Raw genomic sequence first — 17,333 nt, forward strand, 5'->3', positions numbered from 1 at the left:
TTTCTGAGGTAGGTGATGCATTCTCCAGTCAGCTCCTGTCCCGTTGGCACAGCTCCCATGACCACTTGCTGTTCCAGAATGAGCAAGCCTGGCTATTCTCTTTGATGTCTGCTGTGTCCATGGAACCAGATCCTCTTTCCTCTCTGCTGTGGACTGAATATTTGTGTCCCCTTGAAATTCACATGTTGAACCCCAATCCCCAGCATGAGGGTATTAGGAGGAGGGGCCTTTGGGGCATGAGGGTGGAGCCCTCACGAGTGAGATTAGTGCCCCTGTAAGAAGAGACAGAGGGAGTCTCTCTCCTTCATCTGAAGCAAGAGGGCATCCTTCTGTGAACCACGAAGAGGGTCTCATGATGAACCAAATCAGCCAGCACCTTGATCTTGGGCTTCCCAGCTTTCAGAACTGTGGGGAATACATTTCTGTTGCTTAAGCCCCCCAGTTTAGGGGATTATTGCTATAGCAGCTCAAACCAACTAAGACACTCTCCATCCTTGGGAAGCCAGTGCCAGCCAGGCTCTTCTTGAACCCTTTACAACATGAGATAAAAGAAACAAATCCTGAATCCAGGAGACACAAGTTCCCTTGGAACTTTTCCCCAAACCGAGGTCCCATGAAAAGAAGGACGAGATGTCAGTTTTCCATTCTGGCAAAAATTCCGCTCTCTCCAGATGTTTCTGGAAGTCTCTCTTGCTTGGTTCTATGGTGAGAGGAGTAGACAATGGCACAGAATTCTCCACCCGCTCAATTTACAGCACTCTTCAGAGAAATCCTCTCTCTTTCTCTTTTGTGTTCATACAAGCAGGAGAAAGGTGAAGAAACATGTATTCTAGAACAAGTCTCACTGTCTCTTCGCAAATCAGGGGACTGCAGCGAGTCCCCCTTTTGGAATGTTTGATGACTTGCCACTTCTGTCTATAGCTACAATCTGAGTCCAGAAAGTTTCCTTTAAGATCCTTTGATATTATTTTAAATTCAGTATCCTTAATTTCCTTCACACCCCTGAGGTGAGTACTATGGACAAGGACTGCACGCTTGGCCCCCTGCGTAATGGCCTCCAGTCCTACAGCCGGTGAATGCTGCTGGGTCTGGGTTAGGAATTCAATCTAGGAATGTCAACTTCCTGACATCAAAGTCCACGTTCTCCACTGCTTTCGGATACCACCTTGTAAAAGATGAGTCCAATTTTGAGCCTGAGGATCTGAGAGAGTGAGGGTACCATGGGCAGGTAGAGAGAACCGGGAGAAGTGTTGTGGGATATGACAAATGGCTCCATCTCAGATATGATGAGTTTGGGGCCGGGTGGAAGGGCGCGGGGGGTGGGGGACATCCGGGCATCCTAGTGGTGCCCTGCAGGTAACAATAATCTGCCAATTTCACCAGGAAAGGGGGACTTGCTAAACAGGGATCCGGTGAATGGGCAGAGTGGGGAGCTCTGCACTGCAGGCTGCTGGGTAAATTGGCCCTGTGTTTGTCTCCTCTCCGATGATTCTGAGAGAATAGATTTGCCTTAATAATGTCAATGATCCACGAAGGGGTGAAAGCTTGTTTACTGACATTATCTCTCGGCTTCCCTGTGAGGTGGCAATGTGTGTTATCTTTCTTCTAAAAATAAACACAGGGCTAGCAACATCCAGGTCACTGTGAGCAAAGCCAGCTTTCAAATCCTCCACGTCCAGGGAGCTCAGAGAGAGGACCACCGTCAGCGGAGGGAGGGAGGGGAGGGGGACACAGACGGGACCTCTCTTCCTTGGGAACGTCATAGCACAAGGACTAGGAACTGGAAAGCATCACTGGAAACAGAACAGCCGGCCTGCCTTCTTGAAGCGCTAGCTGTCACCTCATCTCCACAGCAGCCTGGCGACATTAGAATGGGCCCCCATCCTGTCATTTACCAGCTGCGGGACCTCGGACACATTACCACGCCCTCGGAGCCTCAGTTTCCTTACCGGTGAGATGTGGACCATGATGCCTCCCACACCTTGCTTTGAGAAGTAAATGCATAGCAAACATTGGTTCCTCCTTTTAGGAGTATTTCTTGTCACCTGCTGTCACCTGCAGTGACTTGCCACAGTGCATAAAATAGGCTTTAATCAGTGTTGGTCCCCTCTTACCTAGGCTAAATTTATCTCAGGAGTGGCTTTTTATGCAGGCATTCCAAGGGCAACGGGGGCTGGTGTTGCAGGGACTGGCTTCCCACAGATGGCTCTGGGCAGCTGGGGCCTAGAAGGGGCTGAGGGCTGGCAGAGTCCTCTCTGGGCCCTGCGCTTTCTCGCCCTGGCAGGCTTCTCACAGAGGTGTTCCAGAGGTCAAGGCTTCCTCAGAGGTGGTTCTGTGCTTGGGTGTCAAGGAGATTCCTCCGATTGCAAAGTCAACGGAAGCCAATGAAATTAAAGAGCAGGTGTGGGTCAAGAAGAGGACACAGCAAATTCTGAGCCACCAAGTCACAGAGTATCAGAGAGGGATCGGACAACGTCTCATTTCTCACAGGAAGGAACTGATACCCAGAGAGGGCGTGTGACTTGCCTGGAGCCACACAGCGACCTAGCAAGAGGGCTACAGTTGGGACACAGGCTTCCGGACTTGTGGTCCAGAGTGCATCTGCTTTGCCCACAGAGGAGGTGTTTATGTCAGGGAACTTGAATGCCGGGTCAGCTGGATTTCATGTACATTGTGGAGGACGAGAAACAGTGTGGCTGCCCATCAGCATTGTCCTTTGTCAAGCACCACTGCATACTCTGTGCAAGATGCTCGCCCTGCCCCCAAGTGGCCAGGAGAGAACTAGCATTGAGGAACAACTCCATTCAGATGTATTCATTCGTTCACTCATTCATTCACCCCCCCCCCCCCCCCCCCCCCCGCCCCCGGCCCCAAACACTTACGAGCACCTCTATGTGCTATGGGTGCTGGATAATTCATGCTTGTCTGACCTCTCTTCCTGGGCAAGAAGGAGGAGCTAGGAATCCTCACAGGCTGGGCTTTAAGAGAAGCCGTGTGGGGCGCAGCTGGCCCTTCGCTACAGGAGCTGGTCTAGGAAATTTGCAATCGATATTCCATTTGAGGGTGGCTAGGACTCCAGGGAGGCCAGACACATCCAAATCAAGGAAGCAGAGGGATGGAGCACCTTGGTTGGAGCAGAAATGCTGTCAGAGGGGTCATACAGGAGAACAATGGATGGGAGAGAAAAGCTAAGGGCACCAAGTGGGCTTCGATAGTATTTACAGCCCTAAGGAGTCAGTTGGGTACTTTAGATGGATTAGGATCGTTGTGATGGTTCTTTGCTATTCTCCTTAAAGAGAATGAGGGCAGGGAAGAGCAAAATCGAAGGATATGGTAGACCAACCCCTCCCCCACTTTTCTATCTTGCTAAAAAAATACAATGTTAAATTTACCACCTTCACCATTTTTAGGTGTACAGTTCAGTACTGTTAAGTATTTTCACATTGTTGTACAACAGATCTCCAGAACTTTTCATCTTGCAACATGAAAACTCTATACTTGCTAAACACGAACTCCTCCTCCTCGCTTGCTCCCCCAGCCCTCGGTAACCGCTCTTCTACTTTCTGTTTCTATGACTTTTGACCACTTTAGATGTCCTTTGCCTGGTCCTTTTAAAAAAATCTGTGTCTAGCACTGTTCACAGACGCAATATCCTCCCATTAGTAACATCTCCAGTTGCACATGCACACCCCCACACCCCCACGCACACGCACGCACACACCCACGCACACACATGCATGCGCACACACACACACACACCCAGGAAGAGAGCAAAGGAAAGGGAGAGATGACAGCAGATACTCACATAGCCAGCTCTTGGGTGTTGGGAAAAGCCTTCCAGAAATTCTGGATACTCCCCCAAGAGTATGCCCCCTTGTTGAGAATTGCTACTGTGGATGGAAAGAGCGCTTTCAAAGCATAGGGGGCAGAGCAGAGGTCAGTCACAATATTTATTGAGCAATCCCAGTGTGCAGAGTGCTGGGCAAAACACTGGAAGGAATTACAGTGGAGGTTGGAGGTTCAACAGCTATTGTCACGTGTCTCATGATTACATTTTAACCGAATGGAGGAGATACATGTTAAGCATACGCAAACATGTGTGACCAACATATAGATACATGCATTGCTCATTCACCACTACAAGTTTATCATGAGAAATTACCACAGTAACGGGGGCACCAGAAACCATTGGGACATATCGGTTAAGTAAAGATCAAAGACACAAGTTGTAATTCACTGCACTGGTGATGTGTGGAAGCTACCTGAAAACACTAGAAAATCCCAGGAACTTTGTGAATCTGTTTTCTTAACTGTATGGGCCGCTTTTGTTCCAATTCAAATTAGTAATCCACTGCAGCATGAAATAAAGGCAGCTGATTCCACAAAGTACTTGAATAGCTTTATGTTAATAAAAATGTTTCCTAAGTAAAATCAGCCTGTTGACGATACCGTTCCCAAAGGTCAGACACAGATTCTGAAAGTTAATAGCATTTTTCTTCTTTTTTAAAAAAGCTTCCATTATATGAAAGACCATCCAATGAATTTTAGTGAACAGAGGCATATTACTGTCCTATATCTGGGAAATCTTATTTATATATTTGTGTAGTTTTTAAATTATTTTAAAGTAGGGCTGCCAGATAAAATGCAGGATGTACGTTAGTGCAAGGGGCATACTCATGCTAAAAAAATATTATTTGTTACTTATTTGAAATTAGAATTTAACTGGACATCCCGTATTTTTATTTGCTAAATCTGGCAGCCCTATGCAGATGTTAACACACCTTTGGAACTTCCAGACTTTCCCAGTAATGGGGGGAGGGCCTAATTTATCTTTATTTATAGGCTAACACTGTCAAAGGGGAAGGCTTTTTCTTCTGGAAGGAAAATTGTAGGTTTTGTAGAATTTACTTAAATAATGGAGACAATTTCACATCTTATTCCTTTTATCATTTAGCAGTACGTGCTTTAGTCCATTGAATTTTTTTATCTTGAAATATTTGAGATGACTGGTTATAAATACTGACATGACACGGCAGCCTGAGAAATAGAAAAACTAACATCTGGCTTGAAAAGTCCCCTATAATAAATGGTCATGTTCTCATTAATGTTTCGTCTGTTAGCACACAGCCATCCCACCCAAAAAATTAAATGGTGACACATCTTAAATTACACAATATCCCTTCCCCTATTCATGACCCCTTCTTGCCACTGTCTTCCCTTTCTCCTTTTCACACGGATTTTTTTTTTCCATGATTGAAATCACTGACCTTTGTGCATCCTGAAGAATGTCAGGTCTGGAACAATGGATGGTCATGGTCCCATGAAAGCCCGGAAAAGAAAAGCTCACTTGTCAGACGCTTGGAGGCATGGACACTATGAACTAACTTCCTTCCTTCCTTCCTTCCTTCCTTCCTTCCTTCCTTCCTTCCTTCCTTCCTTCCTTCCTTCCTTCCTTCCTTCCTTCCTTCCCTCCTTCCCTCTCTCCTTCCTTCCCTCCTTCTTTCCTTTTTTATTCCTACACTAGCATGTGCACTTGTTTCTGTCAAAAATGCCTGTGTTAATTTATTTAAATAGTCAAGACAATATTACCCTGAAAAAAAAAAAAAGAAAGAAAAAGAAGGGCTGGCGGAGCGGATTGATACATTCTATTCTAGAAATGTACTCCCTACTATCTAAATTTATAGCTCATGTCTTATTTTAATTGAGATTTCTGAATTGGAGGAGAGAGATTTCAACCCTAGTTTTGCAAGGAAAAGTTCACATGGAACTCTAGCTGTTGTGAAGGAATGTAAAATGATAACAATTACTGAATTCCAACATCCATTCACTATTTTTTTTCTTTTTTAAACACACTGGAGAATATACTTATATGTAAAGAACATACTTATATGTTTGGTTTGTACATATATACCAACTTAATACAATTACTGACCAATACATAGGTTATATTCAATGGGACAGACAGCTTTGACCTTCAAAGCTATTTGCGAGTGGAGTCCGAGTGTGCCAGTTTTTCTTCTGGGACTGACTATACATGTTTCTGCTTCCACCCTTGGACAGGTACACATAGGTTACAACTCTCCTTTGTACCTGGAGTCCTTCTGGGAAAGAGGCAGTGCCAGATGAGTCTGAGAAATTGAGGCAAAGAAGCCATGGGGTTCCATATCGCCATATAAAGTTGGAGTTAAGCGATATATATCATTAAAGTAGAAAAAATTTTCTGCGTGCCTTCTGGCTCTTAATGTAATGATGGGAAGATGGCATTCCACTCAGCTATTTGCCGCAAATCTCTTTTCTTTTTAGAAACATAAATTCCCAATTCAATCTCTTTAGATAACATTCCTTATGCTCTCTTGATGACACCATAAAATTATGTCTCTGAATGGCCCTGGCCAACCTCAAAAAGAAAAAGTCAGGCTGTTGTCTTACTTCAGAAAAATGGCCAGAAGAGGGTTTGCTTCATGTCCCCTTTTTGTGGTCATGATGAGGGTGGTGGCTACACTATGTGCATGATAGACTCTCCAGAGGCAAAGCAGCCTCCACACTTCTGCATCAGCAGATGAAGCAGAGCCCAGAACTGTGTCACCAGGGGGAATGAGAGCCCACCTTGGATGTTCTAGAAACTTCTAAAGCTTAAGTAGGGTTCACATCTCCATTTGGACCACGTGTTTGGCCTCGCATTTGTAGTATGAGCCCTGTTGGACTCCTGTGACTGGCCTGTTGAGGTGTTTCTGATGGTGAATGTTACTGAACCCTTCCTGCCTGAATTGCCCAGAAACCAAGTCACAGCCCCGCTCTGCGGGAGTTTCTCCCGGAACCCGGATGAAGGATGAAAAGCAGACAATGAACAGTTCCCACGGGCAATGGAATCTTCCTTCGGGTCTCCCCCCTCCGCCCCTCCTTCCTGCGGCGCTGGAGGCGGGCCCAGCTCAGGGGGGCGGCGCCGAGGCGCTCATGTGGCTGTAGGAATACCTGGACAGAGAGGCGCCCGTGGTCCTACCTTCTTCCTCCTCTCCCACCTCTCCTCTCGCTCCTGGGGGACCGGGGTTGGGGCAGCAGGGGAAGGTGGCCATGAAGCCGAGGCGGAACCGTTTGTTCATGAAGCAGTAGATGATGGGGTTGACGCAGGAGGAGGTGTAGGACAGCAGGAGGATGAAGGAAATGGGGGTCCCTGAGAGGCGGCGCTCGGCCGAGGCCGTGTCATAGGCCCGCCAGGCGTTGGCGCTGAAGATGGGCATCCAGCACAGGAAGAAGAGGACCACGATGACCATGAGCATGCGGATCACGCGCTTCTTGGCCATGAGGTTGGCGGTGGAGCTGCTACTCCTGATGCGGTTGACCCCGCCGCTGCTGGGGGTGGACAGCTGCTGAAGCTCCAGCTTCCTGCGGGGCTTGGCCTTCTGCAGGTAACACCCATCGCTGTCCTCATACCGGCCGCTGCTGCCGGTGCTTGGTTTCCTGTCTGGATGGGCAAGTGACATGGCTTATTGTTGGGGATGGGTCACGCGGGGCAGACGCCCCCTCCATCGAGGGGATCAAACCAAACTGGAACTGAAGCAGGGGGCAGGCATCCTTGGGCCTGTGCTGGTATGGGTAAGTACTGATCTACAGTAGTCCTTTCCTTCAAATGGAAAGCTACTTTAATAAAATAATGTGGGGTGCCTGGGTGGCTCAGTTGGTTGAGCCTCCAACTCTTGGTTTCCGCTCAGGTCTTGATCTCCGGGTCTTGAGATCCAGCCCCGCACTGGGCTCTGCACTGAGCCCACCAGAGTCTGCTTGAGATTCTCTCCTCTCCCTGTGCCCCTCCCCTCACTCTCTCTTGTCTCTCTCAAATAAAGAAGTAAAATCTTAAAAACAACAACAATAATAAATAGTCTATCATATACATAGTATATAATAAAAAATATTTTATGGATGTCAATTATAAGGATAAGAATTACTAAAGAATGAATATTCACACTCTTTCTTTTCCCAGATCCTCAGGGAAAAGGTCCCTGCTTGCTTTGTAAGCTTCCAGAATGCTTTTACTGGGAAACCTGGATAATGAGCAAAAATCAACCAAAACCAAAGAAGCCCTGGAGACATATAAGTTGCCGTAAAAGAGCTGAATGAAGGGGTGGAATGAGAAGGGCAAAAAGTTATATCGACAAAGGTGTCGGGGTAAATTGTAGTGGCTAGCGGATTACAATGAGTGGGAAGAAGTTAGGTTTTGGGCAACTGCAGGGTGACAAGGAAAGGAACGACAGAGGATGGGGGGTTGGAGTTACAATTCCCTGCAGTTGTGGAAGGAGGGGTCTGTTGGAATGCAGCACTGCAGACAGCGAGGGACACACGGGCCCTGAGCTGATAACTGGGTATATGCGTGTTAGGTCCGCTTTGAGAGGGACAATTTCTCCATTTTACAGATGAGGGAATAGGGACACTAGGTCTCTTGACTGTGCCTTACGACACAGAGTCTCTCCCAAGGATACTTCCAAAAATCTCCAACACACACTCTGGGTATAACTATTTCTGTTATAGGAACCAAGCTTTTGGATATTTTGGCATAAACCATACAGCAAAGAGGTAGTTACCCCTAGCAGACTTCTTCTGGAGAGCATCAAACTTTATTCCTTGGTAAAGTTCCAGAGAGATCAATCCATATGCCACCATCATCACGATCCCGGGAATAAGAAAAAGAATCAGTAACAGGAACGTGTGCCTAATAAAATAAGAAGAAATTCAATAACCATCAACTCTAGTATTTCAAACTCAGACAGGATGGAAAAGATAGGATTCATCTCCATTTCAACTGGTCTGGGTAAAGATATTAATTACTAGTATTTAATAGCCTTGGAAATACTATATCTGGAGGTTCGGTTATTCGAAGTTGCTTATTTCTCTTCTTTTTTTCAGATAAAGTCTATTATGAAGGACTAGTTAAGTTGGAAAAGGCTGGTGTGTTCTGTGCCTGAAACAAGCCTTCATGTGAAACCAATGAGAACTTAAGAACAGCAAAGGCATGTGAATAATCTCAATAAAGCTCTTACCAAAAACATAAATACTGATAAGAGCTTACATTCATCGAGGACTTACTGCATGACACACTAGGCTAAGCATTGTATATATAATAATATTTCATATATATATATATATATGCAACACTAGATTTAATTCCCATAGTAACCTTTGAGGTAGGTACTGTTATCATAATGCCTATTTTATACGTGAGGAAACAGATTTATAGAGACTAAATCATTCGTCCAGAGTCACACACCGAGTGGCAAAGGTGGGATTTGAACCCAAGGAATACATGATTCTAGAACCCATGCTCTTAAGCATCACAACACACTATTTGTTGACTTTACAAAACAGAACCATCAAGCGCATAGGTAGGGATGATGGATGGCCTCCGTGGTTTTGCAAAATAGGGTGTTCTGGCTGTTTCTGCCCCATTGTCACAGTGGTGGGCTCCTTCTAGTGCCTGGTGGGGCAGAGCTATGCTTTCTCTAAACATGTTTGATTCCTGAAGCCCCACAGCCTCCTTCATGAGTCTGGCCCCTAAATCATTTTTGCAGTCTGGCATGTGTAAGGTTACAGGATTAGGCCATAAAATTGTCAGAGACTCACAGTGGCTGGCCATTTCTCATTTCAATTGGACATGTTTTGATAAGATTCCTTTTCAAGTCTTGGAAATGTTTCTCTCATTTGCAACATAACCGTGTGTGTGTGTGTGTGTGTGTGTGTGTGTGTGTGTGTACTTGGTTGAAATAAAAAAAAAAGGAAGGCAAAGAAAGCAGAGATTATCTCAGTTTTGAGCCGTTTTTGAATATCTAGTTCCCTGATTCTAAAATATGCCTGGAATTAGTAAACGTAATACCCTGCATTTGTATTTTTTTAGAATATTTAATGACATTTTCATACACAGGCTCTCCTTTGACTCTTATAGTCACCAATGAGGTAGATTAAAAAAAAAAAAACTCTATTATATCATTGCATAAAGAACCTGACCCTCGGAGAGGTTATTTGCACTTGTCCAATGTCAGTCGGCTAGTAAGCAAAGAAAGTCTTAGAATCTCGCGTGTTTATTTCTAGTGAAGTGTTCTGTGCCAGTACTGTAGCTGCAGCTCTAAAAAAAGAAAAACCACACAGGATTTGGGACTCATTCTCTGCTTTATCTGCAGTTCTTAGAAAAATCATAGCCCTCCAGATGCTGTAGCCAACCCCCTGCTAGACCATCCGGAGGCATTCGGCATAGCGGGTAAGCAGAGAGGCTCTCTCTCTTCTAGTTCTGTGACCTTGAGCAACTCACTTACCTTCTCCAAGTCTCAGTTTCATCATCTGCAAAACAGGAACAATAACCGTACCTACCCTATCGGGTTTTAAGAGGATTGATTGAAGTCATGTGTGTATGGCATTTAAAACAGAACACTTAAGTGTCTGCTATCACTATTATCCTAAAAAGAAGTTAGAATAATCCTCCTCAAAGTCTCCTGGACACGGACCTCCCCCAGCCGCTCTGGACAATACATTCCCGTTTTTATAAAAACTGCACACTGTGACAAGTTGTGTTACTCAAGTAAACACCACGCCACCTTACCAGGACTGCTGCATGACATCATTTGGCAGTAGAAAGCGGCACATATTGGCGGTCTGGTTGTTATGTTTGGTAAAAGGCACCAGGTTGCTATAAATTGGGTACGGAGTCATAATAGTGAAGGAGAGGCACCAGGTCATGGCAATCACCTTCAAAGCATGGGATTTGGTCTGCCAGACCCGGGACTGCAGGGGTTTGCAAATCGCACCGTATCTTTCCAGAGATATGGCTACCAGATTAAAGGTGGATACACTCACAGAGGTGCCTGGGAAAGGAATAAAGAAGTTGGTTATGACGGCTCTGAAATCCCAAGTTTATTTGCACATTAGCTTAAGCATATCTGCTCTGCACAGGTTTGATATTGAGGGACAACACTCAGAGGGGAAAGAAATATCATGTACCTGTATTTTTTTTTAAATGATTGATTCCCAGCTTCGCTTCAAAAAGGATTTAAGGCAGTTAAAGAAATGTATTTATGAGTATGTCTGATTGCCCACTTTTAGATACGTTTATTGAACTTTGATTACAACTGAACTCCTTCTCAGACTGAAGTTGCTCATTAATTAATAACCAAGGGGTTGAGATACGTTCCTCTCCCACAGAAGAAGTTTTTGAGTCGCCTAGAGAGAAGCTCTCATTTTGAGCATAACCTGGAGTTAAGTTGACCTAATAACCCAGATTCTTAAGGACTGTGACCCTGAAAGGTCACTGGGGTCTGAGCTGGAGGCATTAAAACTTTCCGAGATTTTCTAGTACAGGCTGTTTTTAAGAATGAAACATTATAAATTTGAAAAAGCATTTTGTTGAAAAAACACATAGTAAAGGAAGGATAAAGGGAGGACATGCTATACTGTAACTAAAGGTTGCTCCTGGCCGGAGGACTAGAACTTTCCTTCTTATTGTTTGCTTTTCTGTATTTTGTAGAACGAGCATGCATCATCGGCGAGGAAGACATCACAAAACCTCATTTACAATGATGTGCTTAGGCAGAGTCAAAAAAACTTAATTTTCTTTAACTTTTGAATTGTCTGTGTGTATACTTATTATCACATCTTATCCCCTAAAAATTCTTTACCTAGTCACCCATGGATTCTGTCAGTTTTTCTGATTATCTTTAGCATGATTTCTTAAACCTTAGAATGAATCTAAGTTGGGGAGAAGAAGCTCTTAGCCTGGGGCCTTTTATGGGTATAAATAAATTCTCTGAAACTGTGTATAAAAATGTTCTCTTTTCTAGGGTGAAATACTTACAGTATTCCTTAGAGACTTGAAGGAATCTACAACCCCAAAACCATTAAATAAAAACTCATGTTCTGAGACAGGATGGCTGTGTTTTCCTGCACTTTACCCCAAGGAACTGATGACATTGAGATTACAGGGAGTTTAACCTGGGCATCTTCAGAGTCAAATCTGTATAATGGGCTCATTGTTATTATAAACCCACCATCAGGCAAGAACTCTTTCTTTTCTTTCTTTCTTTCTTTCTTTCTTTCTTTCTTTCTTTCTTTCTTTCTTTCTTTCTTTCTTTCTTTCTTTCTTTCTTTTTCTTTCTTTCTTTCTTTCTTTCCTTTTCTTTTCTTTTTTCTCTTCCTTCCTTCCTTCTTTCCTTTTTTTTCATTTTTTTTTTTTTCCTGGCTGCATATAAGGAGTTTAATGAATGTTAACTGTTAGGAATAGTATTGAGGAGAACACAAAATCAAGGGCAGAATCAAAATCCCCGGATTTAGAAATCCAACAAAACCATTACGGTATTGCAAACAGCTTCAGAATTTTCTTGCTTTTCATTTTAGCTATTTTTAAAAACTTTTTTTTTAGGTGAAACATCACAAAAAATTAACCATTTTCAAGCGGCAATTCTGTGGCCTTCGGCACATTTACAGAGTTGTGCAATCACACAAGCACTTGTTTTAAATCTCCTTTCACGGACCCTACTTAAGATTCTTGAATAATATTATCACAAGATACATATGGGTGGGCCATGAAAGCCGAAAGCGTGAGGAGATGCTAGTTAACTGTTATTGCTTCATTGTTTAATCATGATCCCTTTCATTTGTAAGTCCGTTTTTATTTTCAGAGCTCTTGGACAAGGACGGACACTTTCTTGGTTGGTTGTCCGTCGCACACGGATCAGTAATTCATCATCGTTTTGTGAGGGCTGGATCCCCCTGCCTCGATGGGGAGAAATCAAGGCTTTGAAAGCTTTCCCGTCACTGAGGACGGCCCCAGGCCAACGCAGCCCTGCCCATGTTGCAAGGCTGAGGTTAGAACAAAAAACAACCCTCCCTCATTTCCCGCCTCTCCTCCTCCCCGCAGCTAGTACTCAGAAGGGGTAAGGCCCAGGGCAGTCTGGCAGACAGAGGGCCAAGAAACATCTTTGTTCGGCTTCAGGGGAACCCCAGCAGCTGGCAAACTGGGGCAGCGTCCTCACCCACCACTGTGGTGGCTCCCGATCTAGGTTCAAATCTCAGCTCTGTGGCTTATCACCTGTGTGTCCCCGGGGCACACGATTAACCTCTCTGTGCCTCTGTTCGCTCCTCGGTGAGACGGGAAAGAACAACTGTATTTTATTTCGCAGGGTTGGGTTGGGAGATGAGATCGTGGGAGTAAAACACTTTGTACCACATCTGGTGCATAAAAAGTACTCAAAAATCTCGGCTCTTGGGATTTGTATTTATCATCATCATTTTGTTTGGCAGATTGATCTGCATGTCTCAGCCAGTCAGGGGGAGCTTAATGACCCAGAGGCTCTGGGAGCAAAATCAGCTCCTCAGTTAGTGTCAGAGGACTCTCTCTCTCTCTCTCTCTCTCTCTCTCTCTGCCTGAGAGGGTCCCAGCCCCTGGGGATCAGGCTGGGAAGTGAACCCTGAGACAGGAATCTAGAGCTGGGATGAAACTCATTTTCACATAGCCCCTGTTCCCTAGGAGAGCAGGAGCAACAACAGAAAGAACCCTCCTCCACCACCCCCACCATCCCCAAAAGCCATGGCTCAGCTTGGGCAGAGCTCAGACTACGACCAGTGGCTTCCAGGAAGGGACAGAGTCGCTTGAATCATTCTTTCTTTCTAGCAGAAGCAAGCAAAACCAACCTCTTCTGTGGTTGCTTAACAACTTATTCCACTCTGAGAAACTGACCTCTGAAACAGATGACACACAGGGGACTGACTTCTGGCGACACGTGAGGACCGACCTACCTTAAAGTCAGCACCTGCTTCCTTGCACACAGCCCCAAGAAGCCAGATGTTTTTTTGTGTTTTTTTGGTGGGTGTTTTGTTTTTTTGTTTGTTTGTTTTTTTCTCACTAAGCAGGACGCCTCTGCTGAGGCTGTCAGGGGTTGGGAAGGTCTGGGGCCGAGTGGGGTCTGGGGCGAGCTCCAGAAATAGTCGCCAGCAGCAAACTCACCCATGAAGTAGGTGGTGGTCTTGCAAACAGCACTCCCGAAGATGAAATCCTTGAGCAGGTTGGGGATGAGGTTGAAGGGCATGCAGAAGAGGCAGAGCATGAGGTCGCTGACCGCCAGCGAGAGCAGGAAGATGTTGGTGACAGTTCTCATTCTCTTATTCCGAATCAGCACGGTGATGACCAGCGTATTCCCCAGCATGCTGAGCAGGAAAATCACGGAGTACAGGAGAATCTGCACGGCCGGCTGCCACTCTGCAAAGAGTAATGGGGACGAGACAGGGGGACGGAGGTTATGGGAACAGAATGTTAAAACCTTAGCACACGAAATGAACGGTGATTCCTGCAGTTTTTTTTTTTTTTTTTTTTTTTTGCAAGGGTCTACAATCACTGAACCCGACTATTGCTCTATCGACAATATTTTGCAGAAACAAACTGAGGAGCGCACGGAGTGACTCCGTTGCTTCCGAGAGGTTAATTTGTTAAAGAATCACGCAGGGAACCACTTTTTCTTAAGAACAAAGCTTCTCCAGTGACTAGTGATTGCTTTCTTTTCCCAGCTGCTAAGCATGATTTCACTTTAATCACTTTTTCACGCTGGATTTCCCCCAAGAAAAGGTGACAGCTCGATTGTGACAACACCTTTTCTGTGATGCTGGTAAGTTCCACCTTTGACACTTGTACCCCCTTCTTATGACACTTCAGCTCCTCCTCCCTTGGCTTTTGTCCCCCCCCTCGCCCCCATGTCCTATACACCCATCTCAACTCTCCTGTGGGCAACAATCAGGGTATTTGACTCAGTTCTGCTTTTTGATCTGTTATCCAAACTTGTGAACGTATGACTTTATCCAGCCTGGTCTCAAGAGGACTTTGTTATATTTTCTCTATCAGCCTCGTCTTAGCTGATTTCTCCCTCCCCTCGATCATTCTCTGAATTAAAATAACAGCGTCTGACACCTACCTTTGGAAGGTTGGGGCTGATCCAAGCAGAAAAGCGTCTCATTTTTGATTCCCAGCTCACAGGGAGGGGTGATGTCGCTTCCATTCACGAGAAGGCTGTCGACCACATCCATCCTCACCTGCTGTTCTCCAAGTGCTGGCGAGCTGGTGAATTGCTCACCCTCAGCTCATTCCTCTAATGACCGGAGAGCCTCCCAGATGCAACCTGCCGTGCAGGGACAGGGAGGGAGGGATTTCCAGGTGTGGGCTTCTGCAGCCATTCCTAAAGGCGACGTGAGTTCACCCCGCTCGGTCCAGCTGGGCAAGCATTTGCTCTCCTGTCTTGGAAAAGGCAGCTCAGGCAAGCCAAGCCTGCTCCACCTTCCGAGCCCACCCCTCCCATTCCTGGGCCAGTCTTAGGGCCCTGAGCACAGAGAGCTGGACTGCGAGTTAACCCTTCCCGGAGTGTCACTGCTCTTATACACACTTGTACACACACGGATACACATGCACGAACACAACACGCACGCTTCCCTGGTACCTCTCTACTCTGTATAGGAACCTGTCACCAACCCAGACACATGCAGAATAGAGCCCAGGCTGCCTGTGTGAGACAGGAACAATTAACATGGTAACAGATACCATAATGCAGACCATCAGGACTGAAGGGCACGGAGGGACTGCATTTCTACCTCCTTATATAAAAGCAATTAGTGCCTTTTTAGCTTTGGAAGCATGCCCAGCAATGTGTGTAGATATAACTGCCCTCTGGTTGTTACGTTGTTACCAACCACAGTGTTATTTCTCGTGGTCTCTGCCCTTGTTAACTGACAGGGGAGGGGGTGCTTTTGGATATAGGGTTCTGTATCCTTATTACCAGAAAAGTTAGTAAGATCTCCCATTCATTCATTTATTCATTTGTCCATTCATTCAGTGCATATTCATTGAGAGTCAACCATTTGCCAAGTGCTCTCTGAACACAGAAGCAAATAATGAACAAGATCCTTTCAGATAGTGTCAAGCACCACGAAGGAAGGGAAGCCAGATGATGCAATGGAGAGGAATGGACTGGGGGCACTAATTTAGGTGAGGTGGTCAGGAAAGGCCTTCCGAAGGAGGGGACCATGATCTGACATCTGGAAGACAAGGAGGAGGAAGCCTAGGGAAGATCTGGGGAAAGCTTCTTCTAGGCAGGAAGAACGGTGTTTTCAGCAGAGGTCACAGCAAGTGCAAAGGCCCTGAGGTGGAAATGAGCGTGGCCTCTTTGGGGAACAGGTAACAGTAGAAGTGAGTGAGGGGCAAACAGTGAGAGGTAAGATTAGAGAGGAAGACCAGCCTTGGGGTGGGGTGGGGTCTGGGTTTTCTGAGAAGCTCTGTTGCCCTCCCAAGCCCCTCAGTGTCTGTCATACAGATGGTCTCCTCAGGTCAGACCTTTGGCGAAGCAGATGGCAGCTGCGGGACCTGTGTTTCTGACATGCCACGTGACTGGCAGACAGTGGGTCTATTTCCTAGGTATCTCTGGGGCCCTTGTGTACTGACAGCTCTCTCAGTTGGCAGAGCTACGCACTGCATCTTTGCTGAATGCAGATGAACTAACTGGTATTTTTGCTGTGGAGGCTGAGGATGTGGGCTGGGAAGATAGAGTGGCACCTAGAGTGACAAATCTCCCTCTCCCTCTGCCTGCCTCTCCCCCGGTTGTGTGCGCTCACTCTCTCCCCCTGACAGATAAATTTTTTACTTATTTACTTATTTATCTGTTCGGGAGAGCGTGCACACACAAGCAGGCGGACTGGGAGAGGGAGAAGCAGGCTCCTCACTGAGCAGGGAGCCCGATGCGGGACTCGATCCCGGGACTCCAGGATCACGACCTGAGCCGAAGGCAGTCGCTTAACCCACAGAGCTACCCAGGTGTTCTAAGAAATAAAATCTTAAAAAAAATAAATAAATAAACGTGTTCACCCAATCACAGATCACAATATCAATAGCCATCAAATAATAGTTATTATTTTCCTTCTATGCAGGAGGAAACTGAGACTCAGAGTGGCTCCATGATTTGCTGGTGAGAACCAGCGCTGCATACCCCTTGGTAGCTCTGGCCTACGCATCCTCGCTCCACTTCCTGCGGCTTGGAACCTTCTTTGTTGATCATGTAGCCCATTTGTTGCCAGGGCCCTCCTGTCTGCTTATCCTTCCTGCCACGTGTCCTGTTGGCTGGATCTTTCCAGCCTGCAGACCGATGTGACCCTGCCCACTAGGAGCGGACCCAGTGCTGTGCTGGCCTGATCTGGGGAGGGATAAACATTCAGGTTTTGAGCCCAGGGAGTGGCTAAATTTCACCCTCCTGCTCTTCCCAGCAGCTGGCTGCTGAGTTGCTCCAATCGGGCTGACGTCCCTCTAGCCGCTGAGGCTCCTCACACCCATC

General features: G+C 46.0%; 1 protein-coding gene and 1 long non-coding RNA gene across 2 annotated transcripts; one reads left to right on the plus strand and one right to left on the minus strand.

Annotated features, from left to right (window-relative positions):
* Positions 1-3,951: 3,951 nt before the first annotated feature.
* Positions 3,952-15,060, minus strand: CCKAR (cholecystokinin A receptor). The gene is made up of 5 exons (XM_025887579.2): positions 14,934-15,060; positions 13,976-14,227; positions 10,580-10,841; positions 8,574-8,701; positions 3,952-7,462 (listed from the first exon to the last, which is right to left on the minus strand). Exons 1-5 carry the CDS (start codon positions 15,043-15,045, stop codon positions 6,930-6,932), a joined length of 1,287 nt encoding a protein of 428 aa, XP_025743364.1. The 5' UTR covers positions 15,046-15,060; the 3' UTR covers positions 3,952-6,929.
* LOC112835927 (uncharacterized) lies at positions 8,663-11,568 on the plus strand. The gene is made up of 4 exons (XR_003211337.2): positions 8,663-8,800; positions 8,896-8,999; positions 10,164-10,240; positions 11,501-11,568. It is a non-coding gene; the product is annotated as an uncharacterized lncRNA (long non-coding RNA).
* Positions 15,061-17,333: the final 2,273 nt, after the last annotated feature.

The sequence above is a fragment of the Callorhinus ursinus genome, unplaced genomic scaffold (genome assembly GCF_003265705.2).
Source record: "Callorhinus ursinus isolate GAN/ISIS: 27379988/994484 unplaced genomic scaffold, GSC_fseal_2.0 scaffold4, whole genome shotgun sequence".
Classification (NCBI taxonomy): Eukaryota; Metazoa; Chordata; class Mammalia; order Carnivora; family Otariidae; genus Callorhinus; species Callorhinus ursinus.